The sequence below is a fragment of the Atractosteus spatula genome, chromosome 13, assembly GCF_055471065.1.
Source record: "Atractosteus spatula isolate fAtrSpa1 chromosome 13, fAtrSpa1.hap1, whole genome shotgun sequence".
NCBI classification, from domain to species: domain Eukaryota; kingdom Metazoa; phylum Chordata; class Actinopteri; order Semionotiformes; family Lepisosteidae; genus Atractosteus; species Atractosteus spatula.
This window is the reverse complement of record NC_142718.1, coordinates 39,801,088-39,815,159: the sequence shown is the minus strand read 5'-3', so window position 1 is coordinate 39,815,159 and position 14,072 is coordinate 39,801,088. Positions and strand designations below refer to the sequence as shown.

At 39.8% G+C, this 14,072-nt stretch overlaps 1 protein-coding gene across 20 annotated transcripts in view; it reads right to left on the bottom strand.

The window, feature by feature from the left end:
* The window catches only part of clasp1a (cytoplasmic linker associated protein 1a), a 98,970-nt gene that overhangs the window by 58,328 nt on the left and 26,570 nt on the right, over window positions 1-14,072 (bottom strand). For 18 of the 20 annotated variants that reach the window (XM_088930404.1, XM_088930384.1, XM_088930385.1 and 15 more), the window contains exons 6-8: window positions 13,813-13,888; window positions 12,196-12,293; window positions 4,860-4,930 (exon numbers count right to left, since the gene is read on the bottom strand). In XM_088930404.1, coding sequence (XP_088786530.1) covers window positions 4,860-4,930; window positions 12,196-12,293; window positions 13,813-13,888 — 245 coding nt within the window. Of the gene's footprint in view, window positions 1-559; window positions 627-4,859; window positions 4,931-12,195; window positions 12,294-13,812; window positions 13,889-14,072 lie in introns of those variants that run through there. The other 2 variants (XM_088930401.1, XM_088930403.1) reach the window with 1 other exon arrangement.

Here is a 14,072-nt window from a genome sequence, read left to right as displayed (position 1 = left end):
TCCGGTACAGCAGGACCTTGAAAGACATCACAAACGTCATCTGTCAACGAGACCACCGACTTTTCAACAACAGGACAGAGCCCCCGGGTGACAGGCTATTCAGTCACACAAGGTATCGATAGAAACTGACATCAGTCAGACTCCCTTCAAAAATAAATAACACACAAAGAAATCAATTAGACAGCACAGCCTCGAAATACATTAAGTAAAAATACGCATTTTTTTATGAAGATCTGCACTGAAATAATTTTAAGACATGCTATCAGGATTACAATATTCTAATCTGCAGAAGAACCTTTGACCAACCCTTCATAAACTCATATCCGAACATCCCAAAACGCATTCTCCGGCGCTGTCCAGCTGTGTGAAATAAGAATTGTGAGCAATGAGCGGAGAATAAAAGGCAGTAGAAATAAAAGGACTGACGTAGTTTTGTTCCCTGCTAAAATCCTTGCAGTGCGCCGCAAGATAAGGAAATCTAATATTACCCTTGCCAGGCGCACCCTCGCAAATCTGCCCTGAATCTGACAAGAAAACGGCCTCCTGTGCAGAATCCTACCTTCCCCAGCCGTCATGGTGAGAGTATTCCTTCTGCACAGAGCTGCGAGTGTGCCGAGACGCAGATCCTGCTCCCTCAGTATCTCCCAGCCAACACCGCCCCCCCCCCTCCCCAAACTAGTCTTGTGACCTCGCGCACGACAACTGCCACCCTTCTCCAGAATAAAAGCCCCCGTGTCAGAGCCCCGTGCGACAGCGGCTGTTCCTTCCTCCGGAACCAGGTGGGCAGAGCCGCGTCTGGCCCCAGCTCCCGAGCCCGTGCTGGCGGTGCGTTAGTGAAGTGTTAACCTGCGAGCTGCACAGGAAGGAAGACCTCAGCTGACACTGGAATATTTTCTCTACATCTCGCCCAGCCGCTGGAACATATAAACACACAAAAAGCTTCTCCCTCAGTGCTGTGGAAACTACAGGCTTGAATATATCTATACACACACACACGTATACACTGAAAGCATCATATATACAGAGAGACATTAAAAACATAACCGCTAATAATTGGTACCAATATAATTTACTATATTTTGTACCTTTTCTTGTTCCTGTATTTGTATGCTCATCTGAATGAAACATTTCAGCAAACAACATTCACAAACTGAACGCTTAAATCTTGTTTTCCATAAACACAGGAAAACATATAGAGCAGGATTATGATTTGTTTTGACATAGCAGCCACTGTAGAACACATCTGGAAAAACTGGGCAGCATATCTCACTTTCAAACATTTCATCCAATATATTTCATCCATAATATCCAGTCTGAACACCGGAGAACCCGCAGCTGCTTTCCGATTTCTCACACACATAGGGACATAAGCTGTGAGAATGTTTGTACCAGCAAGGTTTTCTTAATAAAGAGGCACACTATAGCTTTAATGTACAGATACAATACTCCACTCGAAAAACGGAGACATTTACATGCCATATACCCCTATAACAGAAGGACCAACAGACAATGAAGCATGCAATACATTTTCTGGGACATACATGCATTTAAAAAATATGGGCTGAAACTGAACAAAAAAAAAAAAACATATCCGGACATATATATATATACAGTCATTCTCTGTTTATGACGCCAGTTAATGTGCAGTCAGTTTAATACTTATACTACCCCGAGGCAAAATCACAGCTGCCCCAGTTAGCAATTACTGCGTCTTTTTCTCTTCCAGAGCCATGTCATTCCTTGCCTCAATCTAGCGTGCAGCTAACACACACCTTCCTCTGACAAACACTGGGGGCAGGGGCGCTGGCACAGAAGCAGACAGCTACATCCAAATAACAAAAAACAAATCAAACTGAAGCCCCAACCATTTTTACTGGAGAGATTGCCTACGGAAATCTGCAGCATGTGAAGAGAGAAATAGTTCAATTGTTTTTTTTCCAAGGCTTCCCTGTATTTGTCAATTATTATAATAAAACTATTGATTTGGCTACAATGCTGATGCTGTAAAAAGAAGAATGGGGATGACTGATTCTTCATCCTTTTCATCCGAAACATGAAATGACAGGATTTACACTTTTCAGTCTGACAGTAGATGATTTTCACCCTTGAATGACTGCGATTTGCTTTCTTAATTAAAATCAGATCTCATTCCCCATCTTTAACAAGATGCCTGTTATGAAATAATGCCCCCTTGCTATGGTACTTTTATATCGGAGGCCTCTCCTCTCGGATGAGTGAGCGCAATGTGAAAAACAAACATCAAGTAATAATTACTAATTAAATAACTTCCTCCGCAACAACCAAAGTGCAGATCCACACGTCAGGCCTGAGGCTCCATTTATTAACAGAAGGAAAGGAAAGCAAGACAAGCACAAACTCAGGATAAAATGATCTTTTTCCTCATTTTGAAATTTAGCAGGACATCAAAACCGGTGACCTGGAAAACATAAGAATCTGATTTTGAGTTTTTCCAAGTTTCACTCCGAATGTGCAGAGAGTCTTGTTTAACGCCCATTCCTTTATGATGGAATAAGCTGCGTCTCAATTTATGGTTTCTATGGAACCGTTTCATTAATTGCACTTACTTTTTTAGAAATAATTGCATTTCTATTACATGTCCCATACCTAAGGATAAAGTGCTTGATTGCTGGGGACCCATTTCATCCACCACTGAAACACTACAACGTCCACGCAGGGTGACAGATATTCAGCTTTTCTGTGCCAGCAACCCCACTAAACAGCAGACCATGTGGGGTGCACACCTGAATCAAAGTGGGGATATTAGCCCAGGGTTCTCAAAAAGCACCACATACTCAGGACCTCAGTTTAACATCTCACCCAAAGGAGGGGAGCTCCTATAGCTCATATAAGACTATCAACACACTAGGGCACTATTCCAAATTTTGGTCCAGGAAATAGTGCCACCTACAACTTCAACACCAACAGTCTTATTTTATTTAGATGTATCCCAGTATTGACCAGACACAGCCTAGCTTAGCTTCTCAGATCTGACGGGGTCAGGCTCATAACGCTGCTATTAGCTATTATTGGGTATTAGTAATAGGTTATCTGTAATAGAAAAGGCAGCACATGCAGTAAAAACAGCAGCAATTAATAATTATTTTAATTGTCTTTACTTCTTGATTGCAAGTTACACCATGTTTTGCGATCTAAGTATTAACTTCATATACCAAACGGCAACTCACCATCTCCTTAGTAATAAAAGTGAATAAGTGTTTATAAAAAATACACAGTACAAAGCAACTTTATAAATATTTTCAATTGGAAGCAAAAATCACATGTAAGTCCAATACAAGTATATTATAAGATCACTGATCGTAAGAACAATACAATTAATCAGTAACACCAAGATTATGTACAGTATCTCTAATGGGGGGGGAGGGGATTAATTATTGTAAATGGTTACAAAAAAAATTCAGATAAGAATTGTACTGGAAATGATGCAATTAAGTTGAGGTTAATACAATTGCAAAAAGAAAACATTTCAAACTAAAGAATAAAATCGAACCATCTTATGACAACATATTATGACTACTTTAGAAGTGAATGACTTTTTACTCAATACAGATTCAAGAGTCAGTTCAAACATTTTTGACCTCTTAAAAGTTGAGTAATAATGGTTTTCATAAAGCCCCCCCATTTTTCAACTTTTTGCAGATTTTAAGAACAAGAAACAACCAGCAGAGCTCCACGTTCCACTACATATTTGCTCCCCTATCGCCGGGTACACAGACACCAGGTACTACAAAACACGTGTAAAAATCCAAAATCGTTCCACCGCCACAATGAACTTCCAGCAAGCACTTCAGCCGATTCTTCTCTGCCCCCGTGCCACTGCTGACACGGCGATACCCTTAGAGGAGGGCACACAGGCTTCCTGTAGTGCACCTTCCCAACACGAGAACTGCCAGTCTCCTGTCCGCCTGCTGGACAGGCACCATGTCTCTGTGGCATTGTGCACCGTTCAGACGACAAGCAAAGAATTCAGGGCCTTTCCTTTCCTTTCCCCTGCTGAAGCTGGCCTTTAAAGAGCACACACTGGAGAGAAGCCACGTTTCCACACAGCACTTCCCCCCCAAAGACAAAAAAACTTTTCAGGATTTCTGAATTCACTGGAAACCGACTAAATTCCCCATCTTGTCACACCACTGCACGTCCGACAGCCCCGTTAAATTTAGCAGCACTCTGAATGTGGAGGAGGAAAATAAAAAGACAAAGGAGAATCTTTTTTTTTTGGCAAAATCACAAAACTATCTTGTTGTGGTGTTTCTCCTGTTCGTAGGTTGTTCCTATATTTTCACCATATGCTAAAGGACTGAATGCGTTGTGCTGGCAGAAAACCATTCCCGTGCCGCGGAGATGACTGGAAAGAGAGGCAATGGCGCATTCTGGAGGAAACCCTCGACCTTGTTGAACAGGAAAACTGAATTTAATCACTGGACACTGTGGCAGTCTTGCACAGAAGTGCCTGTTCTTATCAGATCACACCAGGGTAGTCTGCCATCATGAGGTATTTAATTACCCCCATTCTGCCAACATTCCCCCACCTCAGCAGATGTAACGAGCCAGCCCCCATGTTTAAACCACTCTGACAATCACAGCACAGGGCTGAAAAGCTGTTGGTGAAACCCTGTCTCAGTGTAAGTGGTTTACAGTAATACATGTTGAAATAAATAATTTAAGGACAGCAGCATTAATAAAAGCACAAAAATTGCCTAAACAAAGAAACGGTTTGTAACACTATTTTAAAGCTGTTTCATCCCCAAGGAAACCTCCAGATCACTCCAGCGAGACGGTGGAAGAGACAGACTCCTGTGTGAGTGCAGGAGTTTACTCACCCGAGGCTGTGGACAGTATCATGTTGCCCGATTTTTGGACTTCATCAAATTTGGAAAAAATTACATTCAATCTGGAAAAAAAAAAGAAATACAAACATTTAAAAGGAAGATTACACAGACGGAAATGTTTATTTTAAACATCTACATTTCTCCCAAGGCTTAAGTGTCCTAGAATCTGTCAAACAGGGAGTTTGATTGAGCTCAGCAAACATTTGCACAGCAGGACAAGACACCTGACAAGGTAAGACAAGCAAATAGTCCCTTTGCCTATAGTACATATACACTATAGATCATAGACTAATTATAATTAGATAATAGGCAAATATGTGCAAAAAATATTGTACACTGCTTACGTGCTGTGACTGGACAAGGGGCTAATTAATATTAAAACACATTTTAAGATAAAGTTCAAACTGTTAGAGACTTTTGTGACAGGTTGTTTACTTTTAGACTTCCATACTTTGGACTAAAAACAATAAAGTACAATTACAAGTAGATGAACAAGAGGGGTTGGTTGACCCACTTTGCACAAGGGGTTGTGGAAGTGTGGCACAAGCTGCCAGACATTTGGTTGAATCCAACCTTAGCTTCTTCTGAAAAACAACTAGATGAGATCCTAGGATCATATAAAACAGGCTAGATCGGCCTTATGGCCTCTCCTCTCATTTATAGCATTCTTAGATAGATACTTTATTGATCCCGTGAGGGAAATTGCAGAGAAAAAATCGCAAATCTAGTTGCCGGCAAAGGTATGAGGAAAAAACACTAACACACTAGCATTAACTAACTGAAAGAAACAAAAAGACAACAAATAGACACAGAGCTGCTGTAGCAGGCTGCCACTAACACGGCGCCATCTTGAATCTTACTGGAATGAAAAAAGGAATCCTGAAAAGGATGAGAAAGAATTACTGCAAGAACCTTAGGTGCTAATAATTTATTTTTTCCCTTCTTATTTCTATAGATTGTTGTCACAAACCTCTTTAAAATGCACATAACCTATTTAATTTATGAAAAGTCAAATGAAAATATGCTACAAATGCTGTATAACAGGTTTATGACTAATATTAGTCTAATAGGTTTAGACTTACATCTGACAAGAACAGATATTGTCAGCTGTTACTTTGAAAAAAAACATCTATTACTTTATGCTGCTATGAAACTAGCTGATGTGCACGGAAATAAACTGAATACCAACTGATCTTCTTGATCACTTGATTAAAAGACACTAAAAACATAAGAAATGCCACAAGCAAGGGGGGTAATTAGAAGCTAACTGCTCCAGAACCTCATCCAGCCATTTCTTGAAAGAAGCCAGGGTATCGGCTTCAACAGGGTACAAGGTCTGAAGGAATTAAACCCAAATTCCCCGTCAACCTATTAAAAAGTATTTCATTCTCAGAAAGAAAAATGAAAATATCTGCATTGCGTCTCCACGGATCACAGAGTAAATCGTAAAAATATACCAGAGGGAGCTAACAACTCAGGTCGACAAACCTTCTTCACACAGAGGGAATGAAGGATTTGTAGTAACACACAATCCCACTACTTCGGGACCACAGCTGACATGCTGCAGAAACCTCCGACGACCCACTTTAGAAGCTATTGGGGACGAGTTGTATCAGATTCTCAGAAACTCTGGCACAGACCCTGCACTGGGCTTTACTACAGGAGCAGATAAGGATCGAGTCACTCATACCTTCTTTGTTGCAGCACTTGGTAAAGAAATACATTCATTGAATTCATCTTCACTTGGTATAAAAAAATTAAACGAACGCACCTATTTCTCATGTGTGCTTCCTCTGTTTTCACTTTCCCTTTTTCAGAGATGACCTTAAACTTTAAAAGCCGTTGCAAACGGAAAACTAGGAGCAGCCGGCAGCTTGACAATAACACAATAAGGTAAGGTTTCAGACTTCAGATACTCCTGCTTCCTCCTTCATTGTGACCCTCTAAGGAGGTGACAGAAGATGTACAGATGGATGTTCACTATTTTATAAATGATGACTTAAAATTAGTCGTGATAACCGGGACACAAGGGGTGACCAATTCATATATAAAATGAGACACTGGCACATTTTGCACAACCCTCTATGACCGCAGAATAATGTAACAACATCCCTTGATAGGCCCTTTCACATTCCAAAAACCTCTAACATCCCTGAAATGTAATATAACACACTGCCAAAAAAACAGAAAAGCAACTGCATGTACAGTATATAGAAAAGTTTAAATCTAGCATTGTTTTTTTCTAAACAGTAACTCTTCCTGAGTAATACTGACAGAGGACAGCAGACCATGATTTACCTCAACTGACCAAGCTGAGGAGCCATCATTTCAGTGCATCAAGAAAACCCCAGCATGGTCACCATGTCATGTGAACTCACCAGCTTTGCTTTCATACAATCAAACGTAGACATAAGAAGACTTACACAGTGTTTCACAGCTGTACTATCATTCATGCTTTTACCAGTTTGGAACATTTTACAAAAGTCCTGCAAAATCCAATATGGTAGACATAACCATGTGACCCAATAATACCATTTTTGCTGAGGGACAGATCTGCATAGGGCCTTCCCAATGTGTGAAGTTAAATGAAATCCAAAGTAATGATTGATGTTGGAGTTTGATTGGTGCCCAGGAGCGATCATGGACGAGGAAAACAAAATTACTGAAATGGAAAGTACAATGAGTACCATAACTCAATTTTCAACTACACTTGTCCAGCATTTGGAAAGCGTAGGCATTTTAAAGTACAGCCATAACATGCAAAATGGCAGCCCAAAATGAGGTATGTGTAAACCGCCATAGTATCTTCAAAATATTTAGGAATCCTGAAGGTAATAGCTGCAAATACTCATGGGGATTTGAAAAAACACTTTCCTTTACAGTGGCTGAATAAAAGAAAAACTATTTTCATAAGCCATTCTGACTTGGCAACCCACAGTCAGCTTTTAAAACTTTGCAAAATGTGTCATTTGTTTTCAAAAGTTCTTGCTAAACTTTACCACTACATTAAAAATAAAGCATTCCCCCCATGCTTACTGCTAAAATAGGTTTTCCAGATCTCAAGGAAACATAGAAGCAATGCTTTGCATTTTAATCAGTCAATACCCCAATGCAAGAGTATTTTTATCACCAAAGACCTAGATAAAAATGTCCTTAAGCTGACAGTATGGGTTTGCACTGACAGGGAAATGGCAGAGGAAATGATTTTGAGTCTTTGTTGCTCGTCTTCAAGAGCCAGAGATAGAGACAACAAAATTTGGGAGACAATCTGGAAGGGAGCTTAGGAAACTACAGTGCCTGAATCCAAAATGACAGCGTTCTCTGCTTAATCCACTACTATGTCATCCCAGAATATTAAACTATAAAATTATCATTGTAAATGAGAAAAGATCTACATATATTATGTACATAAAGTCACTGAATGCTACTCTAGATTCCAAATCCTTACATATACTTAACATATTGCTATATACTTAGGCTTTTCAATAGACATAGGACTTCAAATTTAATTTAATTTTGTAACATTTACAAAAACAAAAAAACAAAACTATATGAATATTTTCTGAATATGAAGATCTAAAGAGATAGTGAATGACATGCTTTCATATTGCATAGCTGTACATACTGAATACTTAAAGCTTTATGAAGACACGGACCTTTCTTCAGCACAGTTGATTCAAAGTACTGCAAAAGCAAGAATGTCTACTTCATTTTTACCATGTGGAACACAGAGCGTTTCATGTAAAAGTGAAAGGGCTCACAATTTACGATTCCATTACCATTTTCTTAATTGCATACAAATTCTTTGCATTAAAGAGATAATGCAAAGATAAGATAAAAAACAACAGATAAACCTACCAAAGTGAGCAACACACACTGTGCGTCTTACAAAAATATTCAGACACTTGCACACCCTTGTCAAAAGTGTAGACTGTGGTCTGTACAGGCGCTATTTAAAATAAAATCTATCATCTTTTAACATGGTCACATTCAGTTTCCATTATATTGTTGCTTGAAAGTTTGCAGTCATGACATCTATAAGTAGCAATTTTTGACGTATACACAATCTACTCTCTCATAAAAAGCAAAAATAAAAAAGAAGTAGAAAATGTGGAAAAAAATGAAAAAAGTCATGACTCCATATACAGTATCTCCAAATCCCTTTGCAGTGGAAAACTAAAATGATATTAGGTGCACAAAATCACCTTACTGACCCACACAAGTGGAGTGGGCACTGTCTGGGTTCAATGAGAGGGCTTCTCACGATTTCAGAATGAAATCACCCATCTCTGTGAGGATTCCTGGTCAGGTAGTGAAATTCAAGCAAAGAATCAGCAAAGCAAAGTGTCAACTGTAGCAGTTCTAAGTACCTGAAAGATAAAGTCATTAAAAAGCACAGATCAGTAGAAATGAACAAAAAATATCAGTTACTGAATATCCATTCCTTGTGAGTTGAAGAATAAACTAAGATTGTGGCTTTCCTCAAGACCTCCTGAAGTCAAAAGTGTAGGAGATTATTTTAAACATAAGTGACCGGATTCAATTTCATATTTTAAATACATGGTTGTTTTCCAACACTAAATGAATAAAACAAAACACAAAAATAAAAAAGCACAATAAAAACGAAGGAATCTTCAATAACAAAAGTTCACAGTGGGTTCAAAGCAATTAAAAAAATAAAGTAAAAAATACCCACATGAAGTTACTTTGTGTGTGATTAATAAAAGTTTCTGTTTAATCATTCCCCCCCAAATTACAAAACATTTGTTTCAAATTAGTACAGTTCCTAAACCTCCCTCTTCGCTGTGCTCAGTGATTGTATCCTAGCTTTGGGGGCTGTACGTTTAGTTAGCGATCAAGTTCGAGGGAAGTCGAAAAGACCACATTTGGAAAGCCTCTGGCTTTTTGTTTATGAATCTGAAAGTTGTGTTTCAGGTCCTGCAACGAGAACGAAGCTACCATGTCCCAAGTAGGCCAAACTAGACACGAGCTGGGCATGAAACATCCAGGTGACAACGCACTTTATGCAGATTACAAGCAGTACTTCCAGGTTTACAAGAGACTAAATGCAATAGAGGAAAAAAAACAGCAACAAGAAAATTCAAAGAGATAACTCATGTTCCCAATTTAAGTGCTGATGAAAGGCTGGCAGCAACCATGTGTAACATAGCAAACTAATCATAGCTGAAAAACACCAGGCTGGTCTGTAGGAATGTGAGACTTTGGCACAACAGCTAATTCAATCAAAAACTTTATCAACTACGGATTAATTCACTCAGGGTTCAAAGCACAAAATGGATCCACAGCAACCACTGCAGATAAGATTGCACACTTTGCCCAGGGAGCTCGACACCCTGTTCCAGCTTCTTATGCAAGATGATGAAGATGACAAAAGCAGCTTCTTCTGCTACGGGCTGGTGTCCCATGTGGCCACGGTCTTGCCTCATGCCCTATGCCCTGTGCCTGCTGGGTTAGGCTCTGGCTCAGTGTGACCCTCGAAGGTCAGAAGAGAACAGAAAAGGGAAGGGTGAAATACACATTTTTATTTTATATGGAACCTTTCACAACATCATCTCGAGGTGCTTTCCAACAAAACGAGCAGTAACAGATACAGGAAGTTCAAGGGGAATGAAAGACATAGTATGCAAGTGAGTGTTCAGGCAGGACTTGCAAGACGCAATGTGGACTGGGAGATCATTCTGCAGCCTTGAGGTTGCAGGACAGACAGCACAGTCTCCCAGCATTCGCAACCTGTTCCCTGGTTTTAGTGAGTGAAAAAATCCAGAGTCTGAAAAGCACAAATGACTTGTGGGCATCTAGAGGGTTAACCGTTCCCAGATGCAGTCAGGAGACGACCCACTGATACACCAGGATGGACCAGGGTCGCAGTTCCCCCACTTTCTATGTCACATCGCAGGGTCTTATGTTGTGGAAATTTGATTAAATTAGACACACTGTCACCCACTATTATCCTGCCAGTCCATGGATCCCCAAATTCGCCTCACAGCACTGCACTAATAATCCATGCCAACCACTTCCTTGCCAACACTCACCCAGCTATTTCTACACCGCTGTCGGAGCAAGCCAGTCATTCAACAAGCTAACAAGGAGCTGTTAGAGCATGGATTCTGTACCAACACTATATAGCACAAGCCTTTCCTGCCGTTACTCTCCACGCTGTCGATGCATCTTCTAACTTCCTACCCAGCGTCATAATTTATCCATCGCAGCTCTTAGTCTCAAAGGGTCAGATTACAGATCTGTTCTCTCAACACTGTACAGGGCTCAGTCCATCTGAAACGCTGTTGTGCCAGACTGTCAGAAGACTCCATTCCCACACAGCCCAACAAGATAAAAGGAACTAAAAGGACACTCCAGAGATCCAAATGGCCCCATGTTCTTGGCTGAAACCAGCAATGAAGAAAAACTAACTTTATTACAGGTAAGCCAAGAATGGCTTTTCATATACAGTATGTTCAAAATTCTCTACCAAAAGGCTTTTTTCAGTGAAAACCAGGATTAAAGCGACCAAAAACCTGGTTTATGATTTGATTTTATCCCATAATTTTAGGATAATTGTCATTCTCTATATAGTAAAGGCTCTAGTTAATTAAATAAAACTTATTTAGATAAACATATGCCAATATTAAATGAAATATGTCATGCTTAAACGTGATAAAAATAATTATTTACTGCACTGGCAGGAGTGTAACCTGTAGTAAAATAATTGCATACATGTTGACCAGACAACACTGCATTTAATTCTTTCTTTTATAACACCAAAGTTCAATAATTATTCAGTTTCTGTCAGCTGGTAGAAAACTGGTCTTTGACTGACAAGAAAGTCCAGGATGGTAACATAACAGCTGAGTCATGCTTGCTTAAAATGAGGGACTAAATTCTTTCTAAATTAAATGGTGACCTAAACAACAGACGGCTCATGGAACAAGAACGACACTCCCAAAGCCTGCATGAACCCACAGCTCTAGAAAGTAAATGAAAGGTAAATGTCGCACAGACTGCAGCAAACTTAACATGCACTGCCTGATTTGCTCTAAACACCAAAGTTAATCTATTTTTAAGGAAATCCAGTTTCAAGTCTGATGAGCGCAAATATGTCCTCGGGTTTTTATGAGTAATGGTGACTATTAAATGATTAAAAGCTGCTTCAAAAGTGCAGGACAGCCACACAAGAGCTAGGACCTAGAAGCACAGTCCCGAGGGAATCTCGTATTCTGTGAACGCGCCGGCAGCACGTCCCCAAGGCGCGTGCAGAGAGGAGGTGCCCACTGCAGCCCCTGCGGCGTGCAATGCAGTGAGGACGTACCGTGACTGTGGCAATCCCTTCTTACTGAGATCCACCCGCACTCTCTCCCCTACATGTCTGTAGATCTCCACAAGGCTGGTCATCGCTCCATCCCGCACCTGCGGACAAACACACAAACACCCCTCTCAGCGGATAATACATCCTGGGGGAAAAAAGGCTCAGAAAATGTCAGATATTCAGCAAACGCTGCCCCAACCCAGGCCACTTTAGTGTAATAAGTTTAAGGCTTCATACAGAACTCATTGAAAATGTAGTTTCTTTCTTTTACAAAACAAACTCAAAAGGGTTTGAAAAACCACAAATTATTTTTCATTCTCCAAATTAACACTTCTCAATTAAATCTGGCCTGCTACAAGCATCACATCCTCCCCCAAGTGGACGTTTCTTAGACTAGTGAAGCTGCGTTTCTACTTGAAGAACATACATTTCATAATCGAAACATCCAGTGCCTTGAGAAACTATTCAGACCCTTGCACAGTTTCACATTTTGCTGCTTTCAACTTTGCTGACATGACACTTTGAACTCGTTATACACAAAGCTTACTCCACACACTCAAAGCAAAAAACAAGAAGAAGTAAACAGCCGTTTAATATGAAAGAAAAATGGTATGATTTAAAAAGTTTTCTAACCCTTTGCTGTGGCAAACAAATTCTCCGATCAATTAAATCTCAATTGAATTGAAATTAATTGAAATTAAATCTCAGTAACACAATAAATTGATTGATGGTATCGCAGAGATTCGACAAAATCCGAATTAAAGCACAAAATGGTGGACTTTGGGGAAAACTGCAAACTTGGGAAACCAGAGAGGGAGGCCACTGTGAGACCGGTGACAAATTTGAAAGAGTTACAGAGTTCAATGGCTGAGATGGTAGAAAATGTGCATCAGTCAGCAATACCAAGCACTCTTCACAAAGCTAGCCTGTAAGAAAGACTTCCAGCTGCAATTGTGCTTCCACCAAATACAGAGCTCAGGGGTCTGAAAACTTACACAATCAACATATTTCAGTGTTTTCTTTTCAGTTCTTGCCAACATTTTACTGTGACTTACATCTTACATCTCACCCTTAGAAATCTTTGATTCGAGCATTCAGGTTTGGAGGCAAATATTAGATATATAAAACTGTGCAAATATGTAATAGGTAATTTCATGTACTGGAATACACTAGGAATACTTTTGCAAGACACTGTAGTAGAAGGCAGGATGTTAAGATGTAAATGAAAATAAAGAAGGCATCAATCATTTTAAGTAGTAAAGCACACAATACATTTTATAGACTTGCTAGTTTTCAAAGCACAGTATGGTTATAAAACAACATGACCATTTCTTGGTCTAAACGTGACTCATTTCCACCACTGTTGTGTTGCCAGATTTTAATCCCTTCATTCCCTTCATTTTTAGTGCTTTTTCAACCAGCAGATGGCACTCCAGCAAGAGTGCAACTCTCTTGGTCACCAACAGAGGGCTCTATACGCCTTTTTAGGACACCGCCAAAGTAGTGTTTGCCGCATACCTTAAAATTGTTAGCCTGTCAAGCGTTAAAAAACTGTAGCACATGCTTAAAACTAAATTAATCGCATTCAAATGCGTATTAAAAACCAGAAGCATACTTTACCTGAGACGTTGGATCTCCTAAGAGGTTACATATATGGGGCACAATTTTACTTAGTGTCAAACCTTGAGCTCCATACCTATAAAGAAAAATGGAAAGGTTTGATTAAATACCAGTACAGCAGGTGTTTTACTCATCAGCAACCCCACTGTCAGACCTTGTTCCTGTGTGTGTGAACTCCCATTCTCTGTATGTGGTCTTCCTCACTGTTGTTAGATTTAGGAAAGTATATTCCAAAAATCAACTCAAATCAAGTGATGAAA